This window comes from Haliaeetus albicilla, chromosome 25 (assembly GCF_947461875.1).
Source record: "Haliaeetus albicilla chromosome 25, bHalAlb1.1, whole genome shotgun sequence".
NCBI classification, from domain to species: domain Eukaryota; kingdom Metazoa; phylum Chordata; class Aves; order Accipitriformes; family Accipitridae; genus Haliaeetus; species Haliaeetus albicilla.
Genome location: NC_091507.1, coordinates 17,423,412 through 17,445,558, shown reverse-complemented (window position 1 = coordinate 17,445,558; position 22,147 = coordinate 17,423,412). Strand labels below are relative to the sequence as shown.

The 22,147-nt window shown below is 43.1% G+C and overlaps 2 protein-coding genes across 2 annotated transcripts in view; one reads left to right on the top strand and one right to left on the bottom strand.

The window, feature by feature from the left end:
* Window positions 1-22,147, bottom strand: part of MAP4K4 (mitogen-activated protein kinase kinase kinase kinase 4) — a 383,820-nt gene that overhangs the window by 209,875 nt on the left and 151,798 nt on the right. The gene's annotated exons all lie outside the window — the stretch shown is intronic.
* RFX8 (regulatory factor X8) overlaps window positions 1,874-22,147 on the top strand; it is a 30,157-nt gene continuing 9,883 nt past the window's right edge. The window contains exons 1-11 of the mRNA XM_069770010.1: window positions 1,874-2,069; window positions 5,043-5,167; window positions 9,456-9,517; window positions 10,990-11,076; window positions 15,027-15,089; window positions 16,603-16,666; window positions 17,673-17,807; window positions 17,893-17,970; window positions 18,492-18,605; window positions 19,254-19,404; window positions 20,852-20,910. Of these exons, the coding sequence (XP_069626111.1) occupies window positions 1,874-2,069; window positions 5,043-5,167; window positions 9,456-9,517; window positions 10,990-11,076; window positions 15,027-15,089; window positions 16,603-16,666; window positions 17,673-17,807; window positions 17,893-17,970; window positions 18,492-18,605; window positions 19,254-19,404; window positions 20,852-20,910 (1,134 nt within the window). The remainder of the gene's footprint in view (window positions 2,070-5,042; window positions 5,168-9,455; window positions 9,518-10,989; window positions 11,077-15,026; window positions 15,090-16,602; window positions 16,667-17,672; window positions 17,808-17,892; window positions 17,971-18,491; window positions 18,606-19,253; window positions 19,405-20,851; window positions 20,911-22,147) is intronic.

Sequence of the window (22,147 nt, the reverse complement as noted above, 5' to 3'; positions counted from 1 at the left end):
CGGTCTTACACACATGCCGACATGCTTTGCTGAACTGGGTTTTCATGCACAAGAGAGTTCACTTGCCATAGGCTCTTAGGAGAGGAGCCTTCCTCTTCCTCATGTGCATTCATGTTGAAGTGTGTGACTTGTGAAGGACACAGAGTTTTCTATAAATGGCAAAGCATTATATTCAAGGAGAAGGTTGTTGCAGTCCTGTTTTGGTTTTGCTGCTCCAAATGTCATGACACAACCAGGTATGATCTTCTCTATTTTCTGAAGTCTGTCAAGTGATTTATTTTAAACTAAAGTTTGAAAGATAGCTATTACTCTGAAGATCTGTGTTCACAGTAAACAGATCAGATCGAGGTAATGACTGATCATTGGTGTTATTCAAATCTCAAAGGAAGGAAAAATCAGTAAACCTTTGCACAGATGTCATTTCTTCCCTGTTAGGTCAACTAGTAGAGAAAAAAAAAACCAAACAACAAAAAACCCCAAACCAACAAAATGTACTGATTGATTTCTCAAAGCAGGATATTCACCTTTGCCCACCAGGACTCTTACTCCAACACTGACCAAATTCTTTTCACTTTTCATACTGAAAATTTGATAGTATGTTGCTCCAGGGCCTTGGTTTGGTGGCTGGCAGGGAGACATTTGGTTTTTTGCTTTTACTTTTCAACCTCTTTTACCCATTTCTTTCTACAGGAGTACGAATGAAAGAAATACCACAGGGGCCTTTTCAGCTCTAGGGGAACATACAATATATGACAGTCACATATTTTCATTGCTGCTGGTAGTGGTGGAAGCAGTAGCGGATTCACTTGCTTTCATGACTGTTTTATACATACTTTAGCTCAAGTGCTTAAAAATCTTACAAAGCACTTACGTTAAATATTTTAAGTATTTGAGAGATGTTAGCACTTTACTGTTCCTTTACAAGACAGCTGTCACCAGCAAGAGCTCTTACATGGTCTGTTTACCTCACAAGGTAGGCAAATCTCACAAGGTATTCAAATCTTCTCTTGAATGGGGGGGGGTGGGGGGGGTATTAAGGGGAGATGTCTGTTACCTCAAAGTTTGATTTAAATTTGTCCTACTTATGGGTGAAATTTGGAGGAAAGGAGCTTCTTTAGCACGCCTTTTAATCAGTTCAACCATACTCCTAATTTTAGGTCAAATTTTTGTTCAGTCAAAGTGCACGTTCAATAAATACTCTTTCATTTTATGCAAGGAGGATGTCCGTGACGGCAATAAAGAGCTTTGCAACTTTCAGCTTATGCAAGACTAAAGACTTACTACAGTTTGACCTAGCATACATCCACCCAGCCCTATCTGACTGGATTAAATCGAAGAAGCAGATTTCAGGTTTTCAATCAAATTCTACTAGCAGCCTGGTGTTTAAAATCAGAATTCCCCTTCCCTCCCAGCCACCAGCATTAGATTTATTTGAAAGGTTAAAGAGACATTTTCTGAAAAACTGGAAAAACCTTAATCAAATACTAGTAGTGTCAAGATTTGAACAGCACACAGATCCATCTATCTTGTTATTGTGACCCAGAAATTGGGCAAGAGAAATTCTGTGACCTTCTTTATATCTCTCAAGCCATGGACAGTAACTGGACAGTTTCTTTGTGCAGCATTTGCTTCCTCTCATCAAAACTTTTCTGAGTATCAAGTGCTGTCCAGGGACTTTTTGATCTGTGTGACTCCCCTTGCTCCAGTCTGTCACCACAGAAATAACCCATTTATCATTTTTCAGTTTTAGATAAGTCGTACATGGGGTTTTTTCCTGCTTTGGAAAAAAAAGTAACTTTTTCCCTTTGGGCCCAGGGAGCTTCATGAACTTTGTGGAGTTTGAGATACAGTCCCAAAAAGTCAGTTGTTGGTCATGAACCTTGAGAACTACGACCAGGACTCAGGCAAACATGTAAGCAAGCCAGTTGCAACTGGAGATGAGGTTTCCTCTTCCTCAGGTACCTTAGTGGAAGGCACTGCTACGCCTGCAGTGTGGACAGGCACATCTGAATCAGGAGCGAGCGTGCCAGGCAGCGTCTACCGCAAAACCCACTGTGGAAGCTCTACGAGTACTTACACGGCAAAACCACACAATTCTTAGGGTTGCTGCAATATCACTGCTGCTGGTTCTTCGACAGCTAGTTTAAAGGAACTTGAGAGAGTTTTCACTCTACAGTATTTGCAGGAGCATTTGCTGTGTAAGCTGAACATCCCACAGAGAAGGTCAGGAGACTGTGGAGATGTTACAAAATCAAGACCAAGAACTGTACTCAGGGCAGCTTCCACAATAGGTTATTAAGTACAGTTGCTGATGACAGACTGTATTGGTTACAGTGTGAATACTAACCTGTGTTTTGGGCAGCCATCGTTTTCAGGGCTTTGGTTCGGGGGCCTGGCAGTGAATAGCTTCTTCCCATGGGGTTCTCAACCCAGCATGAGGCTTTACAGATTAAAAGCAACATGTATTACACATGGCATCTGTGCGCACTGCTCCTCAAAAACGAGCTACACCGAGGGACTAGAAAACCAGCAACCTTCCACCATAAATTCCCCTTTCCTGATCCCCTGTCCCCCCACTTTTAATATTGCTGTCTGCTGACAGGTTGGCTTTGGTCACTTCATCGTAACAAAGCAATCAAGTCAGTCTGTGTCATACGTGGGCTCTGAGCAGCTAATTAACATGAGGCAGCCACGGGAGTTTCTGAGAAGCTGAGCTCTGATGTAACCCAATGCCATCCACTAGGAAGCTTTTAGGCGCTCCAGCCATACATAATTTATTTTCACCAGTCACATGGCAGTAAAGCTCATTTTGCATAATGGAAAAGCGCTTACAGGGTTTCGGTGGAGCAGGCGGCCCTTTCATCTGTCTGTATCAAAGAGAAATTAAACAGTTACGGGAGTTGACAGCGTTCTTGCAGAAAAACCCTGAAAATAATGGTTTAAAGGCGTGCAAAACCTCCTCAGCCAGCGCTTTACGCCACCCCCGGGCCAGGAGGGCTCCCGGTTCCCCGGCAGGGCTGGCCGGGGGGGCAGGGGCCGGGCTGGATTGACCGACCCCCCCCCGTCCCGGTGACCGGGAACCGTCGCCCGGCGGCCGGTACCCAACGGCCCGGTGCGGTCCGGGATGGCGGAGGGCAGTCCCACCTCCCTCTTGCACCTCTCCGTTCTCCGCTGGTGTGTACTGGGAGAGGAGGGGGGGGGACACCGAGGCGGCAGGGCAGGTCCTGGGTCGGGGGGAGGGGGGGGGCGGTCTGCTCTCGCCCCTCTTTTGCGGGGGGGGGTCGTAGAACCTGCCCGGTGGGCTTGGTATAGGGAGGGCAGGAATCTGACTTGTAATGCTTACAGGCAGTTTGGTAGGACAAAATCCTGGTTTGTCGTTAACGGCCCCGGTGCATAAACGGTGCCATAAAAGCAGGGAAAATTCCCCAAAAGTCCATCTCCTACCACAAGTCCTACTGCGGTGGAGGTGGTTTGAGGTGGGGGAAAAGGGGGGGGTTTGTCTCAGCCTGCCCCACTGGCAGGGAGCTGGCCCCCCGACTGCCGTCCGCTCGGCATGATGCTGCCGAGCGGCTGGTGAGGACCACCTGGTGAGGACCACCCCCGGCTGGGACACGCGTGGCTGGTGGGCTTTGGGCTTTCCCGGAGCGTCACGGGAGGCTGCGCGGCCGGTGGTACGCTGGCATTTGGGGGGATGCCGAGTGTTTGACGTTCTCCGAGGTTGCGTTTCCTCGAGGTGAAGCTCGTGGCTGAACTCCTCGGCGAGATGCTTTCTGCGGTGGAGTCAGGTTGTCACCGTCATTTTCTGTTCTTTGCAAAGACTGTCGTCGCGTGACAGCCAAAGAGAAACCAGGGTTACTTTCCTTCTTTCCCCAAGCACAGATGAGTCCAGCTAGTAAACAGCGGCGAAGCTTTGTGCGAACCAGTAACAAGACATACAAACTTTTAACTTGACAGCAAGTAACCTTAAATCTTTCCATTCCCCCTCTCTAATACCTGAGCAGCAGGAGTTAGTCTGTGCTTTTGCTGTGATATAGATACCACTACCCCCATTTTAAAAGGACTGAAGGAAGACATTCATCCAATGTCATCCAACACGTCTGGGACACTGAATTGTAAATGATCCTTGAAAGGATGAAATGATGATATTTTTCCATCACAACAACCTTCTCAATCACCTTTTCATGTTTCAAAATTTTAAAATATTCAGCTTCATTTTCCAGTTGGTGCATTGACAATAGCCAGCCAGATTTGGGTCCAGAAATGGTTTAACAGCAGACTTGCAAACCTGGATAATGGCCTGGCTGCCAAGGGTTCACGTGTGACAGCTGGCAAACCCCAAACACCTGGAGCCCATGTGGGGTCCTAGAACCACTCAGATAACAAACCCCACAGAATGTGTGGGTAGAAAGTGGGGGGGAAATGGAGGAGATGTTTCCCCATGTGCTTTTTCTTTAACCTCCATCTTCCTCCCTTACCACTCTCTCCTGATTTTGTTGTCTTTATCAGTAGTTTTGTTTTGATGCGTGCCATAAATGCTCAGGTTTTGAGAACTTCGGGACTGATAGGCAAGAAGATGAGCACCGTGCTCTTTTCTGTGTGGATTTTTTTTTTCCTGGTAGACAGTATTTTTGTATTATGTGTCAGCACAAAGAATGTGTTTGACTTGTTATTTGAAAAAGGCTGGCAGTTTAATAGACGATAAATTCACAAAATGAAATTCCCAAATATTTTGTCACTAAATAGTTAAATGCTGTGGCAAAACTATTGGCAGAAACCGGCTACTGAAGCATGAATTAATTTCTGCTGCACTTCCAGTGACTCTTGTGGTGTTATACGATGAATTTGGACTTAGGTTTAATCTCCTCTGGGACTGCTCAATTATGAAGGGTTTTGAGACGGTTGCTCTAGAAGAAACATGCATTTCTGCCTGCTGGGAGGCAGAGCTCAGTCAGGACCCTTATCTAGAATAAATTCCGTTTACCCTTCAGCCCCGTGAGGGGAAATACCCCATTAGCGCAGCAGATACCCTGTCTTTGGCGCAGGTTCCTGCTCATGCCTAGCCGTGGAGCGTTTACTTTTGGGTGGTGGGGCTGGAGGTGGTGAGGAGCTGGCAGGGACCCCAGCCCCGGCGCTGGGGTTGGTGGATGAGAAGGTGGGCTCCGAGGAGGTAAAAGCGAGGTATTTCGGGACCTTGTGCTCCGGAGAGGGAAACCTGGGGGGAGGCAGTCAGCCTTCTTCCCTGCAGAAAGGGGGGGGGGGGGTGAATAAAAGGTGAGGTAAGACATCGTCCGGCTGCACAGAGATCATCTTCTTGCTCAGTCCGTTCTAGCAAGCCAGTTTGAAGACATTATCCAGTATCTACTGCCAAGACAGCTAATACGGACAGATAAACGCTGGGTCACCTGAAATCGGGCTACTAATAAAAGAGAGGATGCTGATTTAAAATCCAACTGACTTATCTCACCTGGTGATTATGAAAGGCCTTGCTTTCTCAGCCAACTCGATTATCAGTAAAGACACAGTGAGTAACTGGCACTGTGCTGCAGTAACATTCAGCTGATAAATTAATTAAATATGCGTAAATAATTTGGTATAACGGAAGCGGAGTCAGAGTAAGAAAACACTGTCATACGATCAGTGTGTCATGCTTTGAAAATTAATGTCTCTGCATCTTTGTTCCTGGATTTGTACTGCAGGAGACTGTTATCTTCTGACATCGAAACTGTTGGCATTATCTCCTAATTAAAGGTCTTCTTTTTCTGGTGAAGATAATATCTTAGGCTAATAAGTAACTAAGTTTATGTCTTCCTCACCTTATTCACACTAGTAGTTGCATTTACTTGACTATGGCCATTCTGATAAGCAGGATGAGTAAGGGATTCGGCCAAAAGATAAGTATTTAAAAACCTAAATGAGTTTCAGTCCTGGCAGTTCTGTTACATAGTAACTGTAGATTAAAATTCTGCTCTCTTACTAAACTTGTGCTAAGATCAGTGAGGTTGTATGAGAACAGAATCTGGTCCTTCTTAGTTTGTGCACTCTCCATCCCAAAACACCATATTGCACATTTTAGATGGAAAAATGCTCATATTATTACCTTTGGTATAGTGGAGACCTTTCTAATTAGAAGATCAAAGTTACATCCTTTGATATAACAACGGTTACCATATGAGAGATGCTAATGCTTATCGTATTGGTGTTAATGTTACAATGATATTACTAAGTTGTATTTTTTAATTAAAAGTGATGAGATGTAGTTAATTTCTTAGCAGAGTCTCACATGACCTCTCTTACACTTTGGAAACAAGGAAAGTGGAACTTTAGAAGTTAAAAACAAACTTAGAATATATATATATGTATGTATGTGTATTTGAAAATGTATAATTTTTTCCCAGAATACAGATTAACATAGAAGTAGTAGCTCTCTTTTTGATTCTACGCTTCTATAAAACCAGAGTAATAATTACAGAGTTCGTTGTAAACCTGATGATCTATTAAAATCACAAGCTAACAATTCTTTCTTCTAATTCTGACATACACCAATTGATGCTTTTGTTTTAAAGGATAGCTGATAATTTCTATCTGTGTGAAGGATGCACTGTACCCCGTTGGCTACTATATGAATTGTATATGGAAAGCTGCAGCCCAAATTCCAAGTATCAAGTAAATTCAGCCACCTTTGGAAAGGTACAGAGTAGATAGAATATATAAGATAAGAAGCAGAGATACCTGAACAGAAAATCTGGTGGTCAAATATACACACTGCATATCAAAAGAGATTAAATAACAGAGAAGAATGAATAAGTAATGTATTATGCTTGTGTCTTTTCTAATATATTTCTGGTAAGCCCTCATGTAGACACTGTTATACTAGAGAAAAGAGTATTGTCTGTGATGGAGTTTATTTTCTTCAGGGAACCAGTGTATGTTACTCTAGCAAAGATTTCTTTTGCCAATATATTTTAGAAAGCTTTACCAGGGTAAACAGCGGAAGGCTAATAAACTTGTCCTGAGGAGCAGATTCTTCTGTCCTTAAAAGACCCCTTTAGTTGTTACATAATTTATACTATCCTTTTTAAGTATCCTTGGGGAGATTTTGCTCCAAACACACCCTAAAAATGTTGTTACAGAATCATCCAAGCAAAACAAATGCAGATGTAAAACCCAATCTCCTTTAAACAGTTCCACTCTTCTAATACATGGCGGCTGATACAACCCACAGAGCAATTACCACTTAGAAATCCCAATTGCAACAAACACTCATAGCTATTCAACTTCATTTATCAAATTAAGGAAGATAGAATGCCTTGTGATTATTTGTTGCTCAAGACTTTCTTTTTCAGGATTTCCTATTTTTAGCACTAATATTATTCTGTTAGTGCCCATGGGAAGAGCTACTAAGCATCATTTTAACACAAAGCCAAAATAATATAAGTAAAACTTGCACCTGAAATCAATTTCATTTGTGCGGATAACCTCGTTTTAGGAATGATTTCTCTCAATTCAGTTGAATCTAATTTTTTTACTGGATAAGTTAAATCACTTTTACTTAAAATTAAGATTTGAGTGGGTGATCCAGTGTGATTTATTACCATAGCTCAATGGATCACCACCCATCAGCCAAGCTCATGGGTAGAATTTGCCTGGCTCAGTGTACATGTCTGCCATGAGACTAGTCACCTTAAAATCTCTTGTTAGCCAACGGAGAGAAATAAGGAGTTACACATGATTCCTCTCACCCTAAATGAGTTGTCTCGGGCAGATCAGGGGAATTGTGCCTCGGGACTGCCTGTTTTTCTCCATTGGCTACAGAGTTCTGCAGCGACTAGCTTAGACATCTCTACCCTGTAACCACGTAGGTAAGGTTAATCCCATCCTGTCTGTACACTTTCAGGTGCTCCAGCATGATTGAGTTACCACCTGTAAGCTAAGCCTTCTTGTGGTTTAAGTTAATGCATTTTACTTTTAAGTTGGGACAGGCATGGATGAAGCATGAGTCTGGTCACGCAGAAGAGCTTAGCTGATGAGCCATAGCTGCTATAGGTTGGTGCTTGCAACTGTTTGCTCACAGCCTTGACTGACCCAGTGCATTGCGGTGCAAGTTAACACCTCCCGAGTGAGCAAACCGAGGTGCAGCTCCCCAAAGGCTTGAAATGGTCCGTCCTTCTGCAGCAGGAGGTGGGACCGTGCAGCAAGAGGCTGAGGAGGGCAGGAACGGCAGCAGCCCTGGTTTATACTAAAGATGCACATGTAATCAGTTACCACTGCCTAGCTAATGGGCTGAGCTATTAATAATTCATCAAGCTGTAGTAACCTGACTGCATTACATGCGTGTGGAGTGTAAAGGATTTTGCAGTCAAGCCCCGTCTGAATCAAACCGTGATGATTTAAGACACAACTAATCTCATCTGCCCTATCCCTCTGCCCAAATACACTGCCATCTCTGTAGAAGAGGCAGTGGGAAGAAGTATGTGTCTCATGCCACAGAAAGCCCGGATTCACAGGCTGTCCTTTTAGGAGAATGGGGTTATGCTAAAACACCAGCTTGGGAAAGGGAGCAGCTGGGGTGGGTGCACACAGAGACGTGCAAAGAACAGGACCACTCCAACACCGTTGAAACCGGAGGTGCACGTTAGTGTGACTTGGGGCAATTTGTCCTTCAGCAGACCTTTGGACCAGCAAAGTGCACCTTGCACGAAGTCCAAGCTTTGTGCTGCTGAGTGGAGGCTCCTCTCGCTCCTTGCTAACGTTGAGTACTTGATCCTCTGTCCCTGCTATATAGGGAATGTTAGCTCCAGCTGTCCTGGGTTAGTCTCTGCCTTCACAGAACAGCTCATGCAGAATAATCATACTGAAGTGGATTATTACCCTGACAGTATCTTATTACTCTGTAGGGCCTAACCTTGACAGATGCCGCCTGACCTCAGTTCACATTTACCACTGCGGTGGTCAAAGGTTGCTTTGCAGCTTGATGATTCAGGTCCTTTTAAAACAGATAAGTCAGGCCCTATCCTGCAAGTGCTCCTTGCGTGAGTGAGTAGGTAGGTGAAGTGCCTTGAGTGAGTAAGTCCTACTCGAATGAGTAAGACTTGCAGGACTGGCAGAGTACTGGAGAATCACGGCACCTTCCCGTTCCCGTAGCTGATATACCCCTCCTGACTGTGGGTGGTCTCCTGGTGTGTGCACTGACTGTGTTTCAGTGCAAGGTAAAACAGACTAGTCTAAGAAAGTGCCTACCTGAGGGAGGTAATCCCTTAAATTACTTAGCTTTTGATCCGCAAAAGCCTGATTGAGTTCGGTTTAACAGTTACCATTTGAGAGATAAGAACAGGTATTAGCCTGCAAATGGTGGAAAGCAAAAGAAGTGATTAAGGAGGAAAAAATGTAGCAGATACATTTTTGCATTTTAGAATGAATTTGCCAAGTATCTCTAACTTTCTGTTTGGTTTTTTCAGCTTATTCGGTTAGTTTTCCCAGGTCTGGGGACAAGAAGGCTGGGCACAAGAGGGAGTACCAGGTATTGGTTTTGCTCCCTTTGTTTAAATAAGTTATTTATAACTGTTCTAATAACATTTAAAAATGGCTGAATGTTCAGCTCCAGCACTGTAATACAGCAGCTGAACTGTTGGCTGCAAGTCTGTAGTACGTGGCAAGATCCATATTGGTTTCTGATGTCACCAAGTACATTAAAATAGAGTTAATTCCATGAAGATCACCGCATCAGAGCTGCTTTGGTAGGGCATGAATTCCAGATCAGGCTGGTTTTTAAAAAATGAGTGCTCCAATTTGTACTGGCTAGTACAGCATGGCTTGCATGAGGCATCTGCCAGACATCACAACCTTACTCAGAGCTCTTGAGACACCAGGTCAGGAAAGCCTGGCTCCGGGAAGCACAGGAGTGGCATCTGTGATGAATGTCTGTGTTGTTCTTTTCACCCTCGCACATATCTGTGGAGTGACCCAGCATGCACTGGTGGTCAATGGAAATGCTGTGAACAGTTTAAAACCATTTAAATCAGACCATCTCAGATGCTCCTCCTCCATTCCTCTCTTCCCGTCCCTCTCTTCTTCTAGAGCACGGAGAGTTCGATACTCTTCCATTGATTCAATGTCCAAACTTATGATCATACTCTGAACATCCAGAAAAGGGATGTTTTAAGGGCACTGAGAGACAATAATTTCACAAGCATTTTGAGTAGCTGTCAAATACTGGGTTTGAGACTGGCATGCCCTTACTTGACCTGCGACTTTTCTCCACTAGTCTGGACTTGCTATCAGCTTGATCCAGCAAGGTCCTTTATTTTGGGAGTGCCTCACCACAGACACTCCCAGGCTTCTCCTCATAGCTGGCAGGATTTGGGATGGTGCGTGATAGCCCCCAGCCTCCGTGCTCTCTCTTCCCATAGCAGAAGGCTGGTGGCCCAAACCCACTGCACTGCTCCCCTGGCTTCCCAGTGACCCAGCTGGCAGCACCTCGGTAGCAGGGATGGCGACTCCGCTGCTCACCAAGGTCAGGATAAACCTTAGAGAAGGTCTAGTGGGCTTCTTGGGTTTTTGCTTGCCATAACTACTGATGGACCATCCAGTCCCTAAGTTACTGTGAATGGCTGCGGAACAACTGCACTAAATCCTTCCACTTCCATGGGGATACGGGGAAATTCCGTCAGCTGAGACTCTGGTCCCTGACTTCACTAACAGTCCTGTACAAATCTGTTGCACCCCATTCAGGGGCTTAAGTTTTCTCATTCAGAAGAAGGTACCTTTCCAGGGCAAAAACTGTTAAAAAGAGTTTGTAAAGAGTTTGTGTAATTATCTTCTGTTGGGAAAATAAATTTTCAACAGAATTTTAAAAAAAATGTAGCTTTTTTTAACTTGGTCTTTTCGTTTAAATGGAACAATCACCTGCTTTCAAAGGAGGAATATAAATTATTTGCTGACTTGTTGAATATCATATGGTTGTCAGCTCATCCTTTTTTTTTTATTTTCTAGGTATCATTATGATGGAATAGCTATCAAGAAGAACTCTTCCTTTTATGCACGTTATTGCTCTCTTCTGTCTGAAAAAAATTATCACAGGTTTGTTTTTTAAAATGTTTTAATCATAAAATGTCACATGACAGTCTCTATATTGGCTGTACATGAAAGTCTGTAAATCATGTGTTGAACATTGACAACAGTATTACATTTTTCTTATTATTATACACACTATAAAAGTTCTGTGCCATTAAGTGCTGCACCCTAGTAGAGAAGATCCATTTTGAAAACATGCCCTACCTAATCAGACTTCCTTGAACTGGACATTTTAGCCACGTAGATCTTAAGAGCAGGAACTCGTGCCAAACCTAAAAGAAGACCTTAATATATTGAGACTCTAAAAGGGAGCTCAGATAAACATATTGAAATCGTTTCATGACATTCTGTCACCTTCCTTATGAAACAGGCTGAAGAGACATGTATTAAAGTATAAACGACTGCACTGTTTTGAAAAGTCCTACACCCAATCATGTTATCTGGGGTTTTTTACTACTTGAAACAATGAGGCATATTACTTTGAAAAGACTTCCTTTGTTTTAAAATTTCAGATTTAAAAATCACCTCTTGTCAGGGAACAACAATGAGAAAATGTATAAGATGAGTATAAATTCATTGCAAAACTTAAAGTCTAAAAATAATTGATGAACCTAAGATACTTTGGCAGACTAAAGTGTAGACATGAGCATGGGCCAGCTGTGGGCAGGAGAGGAAGAGTTCTTATGGTTAAGCTCATGGTTGAGATAAACAAACCACAGGCTTGCCTTTCTCCCCAGAAAAAAGGAAGGGAAATGCTGCCATTCCGTAACAGTTTTACACTCCTTTTAAATGCACAGAATAAGAAAAATAGGTGCAGTCTATGCCTTGGACTTTGGAGACCGGGCTGCTATCCTCACTGTCTTACAGCCTTGTACATTACTTTAATGTGTATATGGATAAACTCTGTGCTTTGATTTCCATTCTTTAATATGGAGGTACAGCATTTTTCTATAGCATGAACGTTAGAGGGATACAAGTCAGCCTATTAAGCACCCAGATAGTCTGGTGATGATGAAACTGTTTCAGTGTCTGTGATATTTTATATTATAGTTACTTAATTGAGTGCACGCTCTGCAAGAGCATGGAAAAATTATACCCATAGGTTTGTTGCCTTTCTCCACGGGTTTTATAGCAGAGTGACATTGCAGAAGTCCATAGTGACAATGGTAAAGAATGGGACAGGGCAGAGGATCAGGTTCTGCGGATGATCAAGTGGCAGTTGGTTGTTGTGAGACCAAACAAATTATTCATAGGGAACTCGAGGCTCATTTCCCATGAGACCCTTACGGAGGTGATAACCTTCGCTACCCCTACACCCGGTGTAACCAGAACAGGCCCAAGATTTGACATCCGAAACAAGGAAAGGTCTTGGCCACCGTTCAAGGAATCCTGCATGTCTCTAGCTGAGTCTCTGCTGGTCTGTCTTCTTCAGGGAAAGAAAGGTGTTTCCCTGCAGCTTCACTTGAAAACAGCAATCTTGCTGGGCATGGTAGGAGAGATGCTAGTTCTGGTTGTAGAAGAGATGAGAGAGAGAACAATTTGAATTGCTGCTCTTTTTCCTCCCAGCATAGAAACATGAAGAAAAATTACAAAAAGTAGGAGGAACCAAAGAAGCAATGTTGACTAAGTCCAGGCCAGGTACAAAAACAAGGACTTCAGCCGCTGCTGGGAACCAGAAGCACCACGTATGCCAGCATAGCTGGTGGCCTTGGCCCTCCTCATGGAAATGAGCCATGTTCTCTGATGGGCCGGGGAACACGCTATAGCCCATGCGTAACTGCAGGAGAGCCGCGGCACTGGCTGCCAGCCTCCTCCTCCTCCTTCTCCACCAGCTGCCAGAGGTGCCCACCCGGACACCTACTCCTAAAAAACTATATTTAATTTGGTAAAACCAAGGAAAAGGAGGTGTATTCCAGGGAAAGGGCTGACATCAACCAGCCATCTAGTGATCTTGGTATAGTTTCTTGGGATAACTTTTCAGATTTAAGAAAAAAAATCAAAATATAAAGATCGTATTCAGACAGAGATCATCTTTCTAGTTGCAATAGAAAAGTCTCTTAACCACAAAATTACCTTCCTTCATTTAAGACAGTTATAAGAAGTCACTAAGCTGTTGTGTAAAGCCAGACAACTGAAATTAGAACAGCTGCCACTCTAAATGCAGCCACGCGTCCCTGTCCCAAGCCAACATGCAGGCCCACAACACCGGGGCAGCTGGGTGTCACGATTACTTCTTAGTGTCTGATAAAGGACAGCAGGAAAAAACAGGGTGAAAGCAGTAAAAAAGCACAAAACACAGCCAGAGAAGCATGAGTAGCACAACTCTGAAAGAAATAATTAGGTCACATACAAAATAAGCAGCAGTTTCAACCAAGTGAGTGAGTTTGTTTCCATCTGTATCGAGTTTTGTACGTTCTTTGCGAATAAATAGGAACACATCAAGGAAATACCTCATCTTTACTGTCCTCTCAGTAGGCTTCAGTACTTTTTGAAATCAGAATGAATTTTTCATGATCCAGTGAAGTTGATAAAACCAGCGATGGCAAATTCTAGATTTTTTTTAATTAGAAAATTGAAATTTAGAAAAAAAGTAATGAAAACTTGAAGACTTTTCTATCTGCGAGAACAAATTTTATTCTCGTGGAGGTAATCATATAATTGCAGCAGGAGTATTTGACCCATAACATCTCCATTTTTGAGAGTGTGTTGGTATGGAAATTTCCAAATTACAGTGAAGAAGATTTTTAATATACCATTTCAGTGCAGTCCAAATGATGGTCTGTGGACCAGACCCTGCTAATGGGATATACTTCTCTGGCTTGTTGCCATTTCCCTCTGGCAGAGACAGGGGATGTGTTTGAGTAGTGAACATGTCCTAAATAATTATTGCTCCTTCCCGTGCCTGAATAGAGTCCAACATGCACCTGGGGGGAAGGTGGAACGAGGAACCCAGTTGAGAGACCAAGGCATCCACCCAGCCTGTGGGCTGGTGAAGAAAGGGATAGTTTCAAAACTATGATCCACTCCCTCTAATTACTGAAAAGAATATTTCTTGACCATATTGAGATAGTCGGCAATTGGCATGGTGCTGGTAGTGAGGAACTAGACCCGTGAAGGATCTGGCAGGTTGGGAGCTGTGCTTGTTGCTGTCATAGAAATGGCAGTATGATTAGAATGGTTTGCCTTCGACTACAAAGAAGGCATTTGCCTTTTGATAGTCAGGAGGGCCTCACGTGTTGGCTGGGTTGGAACACGTTCACACGAGGAGTGATGAGGATGCTCTTATACAGCACCTGTGAGCTGGTTTGTTTAGAAATCTTGGATTTTTTGAAGACATGTCTACCACAGCTCTGATGATGATGTTATGAAAGTAGTGTAAATAAACACAACTGTAATCGATCAGATGTCCAAATGTATTACGGAGATGTAAGGGAATATGGTATTTACTGATTTGCACCACAATAGGATGCCCTCTAGGAATGGGAGCTTTGAGGACAAGCTCTCCCTAAAATGGTACTTGCTCTGGCTCGGAGTACAGCAGTGTTAAAAAAATGCCGGCAAATTTTGGTTTCGTAAGAGTTACTTTACGATTCTAGTAGTAGGGAAGGTTTGGGCTTCTGACTTCCTAGTGAAGCAAACCCATGATTTTTTAATAAAAAAAATCTGATATGATTCTAGCAAATTAGCTTTTCTAATCTCAGTGTGATCTGACAGTCAAGAGCATGCACATTCACCACCCTCCCTCCTTTCATTTTCCCTTTGTCCTTCCCGTTCGCCCCCTCTGTTAGTCTTTTTGTCATCCCCGCCATTGTGTTTCCCATTTTAGCTCTAGTTCCCAACCCATAGCATCATCCAAACTCTGCAAGAGACACGGCGAAACTCCTCATGGTTTTGCTGTCACCCATTTTCCCCTTCTCCCACCCACCTCCTCTTTCGTGTGTCCTGCCTTTACCCAGGCACCGCTCTCCAGGGGAATCGAGCAGCTCCGCCTGGCAGCCGAGCACCCCCGCGGGCACCCGGTGAGTCCAAACCCCCTTCGCTAACAGCGGGGAGCGCATAGATGTTAGCTTTCCATAGATATTTGCACTTAATTGCCACCGAGCTCCCAGCTGGCTGCTGGGGTGCAGGAGGACCCACGCAGCACCCCTTCTCGCATCCCCGTGTAGGGGGGAGCCAGCCCACCGGAGGAGAGCGATGCTGATACGTGTTGCCATAGTAGCAGCAGCAGAAGATACAGCTGGCCGCCTTCTCGGGGAGAGCAGGAGCTGGAAAATATTAATTAATTTTGTTTCACAGGCTTTGGAAATCTGCAGGAAGGACCCGTTTGAAAGAAGCGTTACAAAACATCTCTACTGACACATTCTTCCCTTTGTCAGCCGCCAACTCTAAAATGTCTGGCAGAAAGAGTCCATAGCGTTGCCAAACGTACCCAACGTGAATGTCGTGCCCTGTCTTGGGCAGCCAGTTTGGTTGTTTCGCTGGAGCACCGCCTTCATGGCAGAGAATAGTGGCAGAGGGAAAAGTAATTTTTCAGGTGGCAAGGGTCAGTCCCGTGGACAGCGGAGAAGCGAGAGGAGGCATTTTCAGTGGCTTGAGTTTCCAAGCAGATAAGCTCTTACATTTTGTCCTCTGTCCCTTCAGGATGTGTGGTGGGACCCTGGTTTATAATACATCACAGCAGTGACACCCAGCAGCCAGATCTGATTAGATAGCCCGAGTGTTGGCAGTCACCAGTGGAAGCACATTTTCTACAAAGCCCCTGCCTGTCACCCTCCAAAATAGCCGAGTCCAAAAGGATCCTGGAGTTTGAAATGCCTCCACAGACAGTGAGCAGGTGTCAGCAGCAGATGGGGGCTTGACTGGGGGAATCCAACTCTCGCAGCACGTCCCTTTTACTAGCAACATTGCCTCTCCCTCCCGCAGGATTAGCCTCAGCAAAACAGGCAGGGAGAGAGGTAGGAGATGATAAAGCAGCCTATTGTGCCTCCATCCCTGACTTTTCAGCCAAAAACCAGCAGTCAAGCCTTTGCAGGTCCAGGTGAATTCTGACTGTGTGGAACCTCACGGCAGGCTTGCAAAGTAAATTGGGGAAAGTCAGAAACAAAATGCCGTGTAACTGATACAGGGTGCAGAAAATGTAAGGACTGTGAAATCAAAGCACAAGGATGACTATACTTTCATTATTTGCATGTTTATAATTATTATTATCATCACTCGAAACAAACTGCAACTACAAATACAAACCCACAACTTTGGTGCAAGGAATTGGAAGACATTGCACTGTTAAATGGCTAATACCTTGCTGTCTTTATAATGAATGGTTCAGTTTTATCTTAAAATTAAGAAATTGGTCTTCAGAATCATTAGAAAATCATGGGGCTGCTGAATGACAGCAAAGATAGCAGGGTTTGTTTCCCAAACGCAGTGCTTCAACCTAGTCCACTGTACCCAGTTTGAGCTCATTTTCTTACTAAATACAGAATAAATTGGTGGGGTTTTTAAAGGGTATTTCTGTTGTATATTTTACCACAGTGGAAACGTCTGCAGTTCTGGAGGTGCACCTGGTTACAAGAGCAATAGCCAAAAAAAAAGAACAGTGAGTTTCAGAGACATCAGGCTTATAACAAAATGTCTATCTGTGTGTTTAATTAGAACTGCTATATACTATGTTCTGATAAAATACAGCTAACCCATCATCTTCTTCAAAATAATATTTGTCTGCATGATGCCACTAAACGCTTACTTCCCCCACTCTTCTTTCACCTGGTAGCTAAATATTTTTCTTGTCTTAACGTCGGCTCAAATAATTTTATCTGTGCTGAGAGCGGAAATTGTGGCTGACAGCCCGGGTTTCGAATATTAGGGGAGTTAGTGGGGCACAGCCTTCCTTGCCTGAGGCCCATGGTAACAGACCCTCATGCTGCTGAGCCGGTGTCTTTTCAATGCTCTCAGAGTTTATTGTCACGATAGGTATTTAAATACTAGGAAACGATTAAGAAAAAAGAGTGCAAGCCCTGCTCACTGAAAAGGGCAGATGCGAGGCTAACCTGTGGCCGTTCTCCCCTAAGCCTGCTGTCATGGGACGGCTGGGGTTGTTGGAAGTCAGCCCGCAGAGCATGAGCAAGAAACTTGTGTGGACCAAAGCGAGGAAAAAAAGGAGAGGCTGGGTGTCTGTCTTATTTTTACGGAGCACTCGGGTGCAGTAATGAGTGCTCTGAAGTGGATGTAATGGCAGCTGATGAGAAATGTGCTGTCACCCCAAGAGCAGAGCCAACTCTCTGCAACCTTATTTAGAAGGTTACAACTGTGACATGAGTGCTATAGAAAAAATATGTGGAAGATATGTATGGCATTAAATATTCACCGGTTTTGAAAAGAAATTCATGTACTGTTTAGCATTTAAATATTTAGTCAGCCATGCTTGTTTCTTTCATGCAACCCTCTATCCTAAAAAAAAAGGACAAGCATTCCCCTGAAGAAATACATCTTATTAAAAAATCATGTTATACAATTTCAAGAAAGTACTTAATACCTTTAACAGAACTGACAAAATAATTGTGATTTTTTTTTTTATTGTTCAAAATAAATTCTGATGCATTGAGAGCAAGAATTTGCACTGTTCTCCATCTGTCGTTTATGTGAAGACTGAACAAGAGAGATTTCAGTACCCTTGGCCTGAATTCAACAGATTCTATCTTTTGGAGCAAGAGCTAGGCAAGAAATACCCTTATGAAATGGTACGTTCAAGTATTCGGTCAGCAAGCGAGTTAGCTCTTTGCCTGCGTGATCTTTTTGTACCCTCTTTTTGGTTACCTTCTCCAGGTTGTACTGCTTGCCAATGAGTACTACAGCCATTGTCAAGATATTTTACATATGGTGAGAAAGAGCGAGCTTGACAAGGTATGCCTTTGCTTTTATAACACTCATTCTGATGACAGCAAACAACTCTAAGGATAAAATTGTTTCCGTGTAGCTTATTTATGTGATGGTTTGATCTAAGGTAGATAATCATTTATAGACAAAAGGAGCATTCAGTCAAATTATTTGGGAATTCTTAATTAACGCAACATGCTCCGAGAATCTGAGTTTGTAGGCATATCCTGAGCACTGCTGGCACGTCAACAGGTCTGAGCCCAGCACAAAACACAAGGCCACGGACACATATCTTTCATTATATCCGCATATCCACAGCACAATTCTTTGTTTCTCTCCTCTTTCTTACGCTGCCTTGTGAGGATCAGCTTGTTGCCCCAGGATGCTTCCACTTACGCTGGAGCCCGGCCAGGATGGGGCCAGGCAAAGACCCCAGCTCCACGGTCGTTCTTTTGCTTCTGTACTTACATGTGTTGTTTTACTGAATTACGCTTCACGTTTTGCAAGTGTAAAATCTGTCTTAATTCATGAAGGACTTTGTGCGACAGGTGGAAGACTGTATCATGTCATTCTGGAGGTCTCTGCAGCCTGAAAGAATAGCACTGATGTCCTTGCCAGATGTATGCCAGCTGTTCAAAAGATATGATAGGCAGCTCTTCAAGGTACTGTAGACACACTTGTTTGTTGTAATGATGTTATTATGTGTCTGTGTCTTTCTGGTAGTTCTACCTGAGGAGAAGGGCCAGCTGTTCGTTGCGTGCTGTACAATGGGATTTTCATTCCTACTTCAAGTCTGTTCTTTGGCTTCTTCTGAGACAGCACAGTATGGATTTTGAAAGGAGCCAGTGGAATTTGAGATAACTTCCATTTTGCTGCTACATATTCCTTTGAAAGTCCCTAATGCCAATGGAGTATGCTGTTATGGTCTGTGGTTCTGGCATGAGGTTATGTGACTGAAATTTCAACTGATAGCTGTTCTCCAAATTACAAGAGTTGTTTTTTCCACTGAGAACACTACTGCATTTCTCTGTGACATTCCACATAGAAATATGCAGTTTTCTGATCAAAATAATTTGCTCCTTATTTAAAGCAGCTCATTAAGTAGTGTCTAGTAATTAATTCAGGAAATGACATTTTATTGTCAGGATCTTTTTCCTTCTGCTAACAAATGTAGCTTAGTTATTGCTTAATTGGAAGAAAAAAACAGGCTGCTTTACATTTACACTTAAACCATTAACACAATTTTGTTTCATGCTGCTGTAAATATCTGTAGTACACCAATCGTGCAGCTCCATGCATTTGTACTCTAGGAGATGGAGAACATCCTACTTTATGATTTCCTGGAGGAGATGCCTGTGCAACACATGAAGTCAATCAGATTGTTCAGTAAAAATGTTGAACTTTGGCTGCTTAACGCTTTGGGAGAGTTTCCATTACCACTCCAAACATCCAAATCTAAAGGTATGTTTGAGTAATAGAGAGATTTTCATAAAATAATCTTTGCTTAAAGAAGATTGTGCAGAGGAGATTGTGTTACAAGACTCTTACAAAAAGTATTTTAAAAACTTTGATAGCTGATGTAACTTCAATAGTAGTGAGGACTAGAGTTAGTTGGAATACAGTTAAAAATAGTCTCAGATAACATGTGAGAACAAATTTAAGCCAAAATTATTCCCAATTCATGGTAAATTAAACTGCGCCTGAACCTTTTTAAAGATCTGTCTCTTTCATGACCACTTTGGCTGTGTAGATGATTGAATAATATGCAGTCTGCCCTCTGAAATTTAGGTATTGTTCTGTCTCTTCACCTTGCAAGTGGTTTTATGTAGATAAATTAATTAATGGCTATTGCACGGTTCAATATAAAGGGGAAAAAAGCCATAGTCCCATAGGGAAACTATGACTTTGTCATTAGAGGAGGATTTGAAAAAATCTGTACTATGCAAAGGTGTGTGTGTTTCTAAATATGTACGTATATACGTACATATATATGATGCTGAAGATTCTGGCTAAAACATAACATTGCTCAGTTGCTCATTAAGTGAAGACCAGCTCCTCAGTGGCAAAGCAGTGCTTCTGTGTAGACAAAATATTGTATTAGCATTCATGCGTTCAAGGAATACTTGCAGAAAGTCTTAATTCTGGCTTTTCTTACATTTGAATACTTGACACAACAAACTTAGTAGTGTGTTTTTAATATGTGTGTGCATGGAAGTAGATGTAATTAATCAGTTGAGACCCTTTGTGTATACATCCTGGTCTTTCTGGTTTGTACAAACTTCAGTGAAACGGGAATTTTCACTTGAAAACCATTGCCTGTCTACGGAAGTTTGTAAGTTGCTTTATACTCGGTTTTCCTGTAACTAAGAATCACTTACTGTATATTTTATTCTTAAAAAGGATATTCTTGGACCATGCTTGTCATCATTACAACTCATTATAAACAGGAGAAAATAAAACTAAAGAAACCAACTCCTATTAACAGTGCTGCAGAATTATAAATGCATGAAGGCAGAAATGTAAACCCTCTGAACAAAATATAGGAGAGAATTAACATTGTTTTCATTCACCTTAAACCATACATGTAGAAGAGTATTAGTCTTGATTAAGAAGTACTTAATGTAAAAGAATATTGGAAGTATTTTTCCTATGTGTCATGGGCTAACAGATTTGCAGTAAAGGAAGAGCGGTGACCTGGGCAGCTTCTGCTTGCCAGCTTTAAACTGCGAGGGTCCCCAGCGCAGCGCAGCCCATAATACTGGCTCAGTGCTCCTGCTGTGCCCTCCGTTAGCCTCCATACCTCCCCTAGGGATCTACTTTTAACTTAAAAGTTCTGCCTTCATTAACATCTTTTAGACTGTAAAATATTAATGATACGAAACATCTGCTGCTTCTTCTTCTTTAACAGAAGTTACAGTGTTTGTAAGAAGACTCAGGAGAAAGACAGACCTTTCTAACATGGCCAAGGTATGTTCCAGAACCCGTGAAACAAAAAAGCTGGACATCCCATCCACTCAAGCAGTTTGGACTATTTATGAGATGCTCCACTGTAGGACAACAGCAGCCGCAGAGGTGTTCTTAGCTGTACACCGACCATGGTGCAAACCATGCTCACCCTCCTCCCCATCTCTTCCCACACCATAAGTAGGCTGAGGGGCCCTTTTGCTCCTTCTGGATTCTGTGAAAGCCTCTGAGACATGGTCAGTGGTCCCCCATGGAGAGGAGAACACAGTAGCTGGAAGGGTCAGATGCCAGTTTCCAGTATCTTTGCCCAACCATGCCAAAGCCAGTCAGATAACACATGCTGGAGTTATTCTAAAATTGGTTTTACACAGCATCCTGACCACCCTCTCTGACACGTGCCGCAGCAGCCTGCGCAAGGGAAATCACTAATACTCCGGCTGCAGTGAAACTGCGTGATCGAGGAGCAAGCCATGAAGTCTTGAAGGGCACAAGACCCTCACCTTTTTCATGGATCCCAGGGATCAGCTGGCAAAATCTTCTCCATCCTCTGACCGGACAGTGTTGGAAGGAGCGCTGCAGGGTAACGTCTTCTGAACTTTTGTCCTCAGGGTCATCCCTCAGACTGGCTTTTTTCCTTGGGAAGAAAGAGACAAAAATCTCTCTAAAAATTAATATCTCTGCTTTTTGCTCTACAGTATCATTCTTCTCAGCTACAGAGGTGTCTCCAGCAGCTGCATTTTTAACCCTTTGAACACTGCAAAGTAAATTGTTTCATTCAGTGCTGCATTATTATGAGGGGCTGTACCCTCCCTGCAGCATTCCTTCCATTGGTGTCCACGGATACTTCCAAAATCTTGGGTTTTGAGGTGGTCCAGGCCACAAGAGAAGAGATAGGTCATGAATGGGAAAGAAAGCAGAATAGAACAGGTGGTATATTCTCTCCTCTCCTTCAAGCAGCAAGTACAAGATTTTCCCAACATGCTGCCTGGCTTAAATCACTACACTGTGTCCCCACAATAAAGGGGAGGAAGGAAGGGACTGTGGCTTCTTGGATTGCACAGCAGTGCCATGTTCTTCCTTAATAAACGTTTTCTTTATGGGAAAGCTTCATCACCAGCAGCATACAAAACACATACCCCACTTACTGTAAAAATGTTTATAAAACCAGAAAATAATGCACAAACATGCATAGGTGTGCTACCACAGGCAAAAGGTTGACTTCTGTGGAGTGCTGAGCATT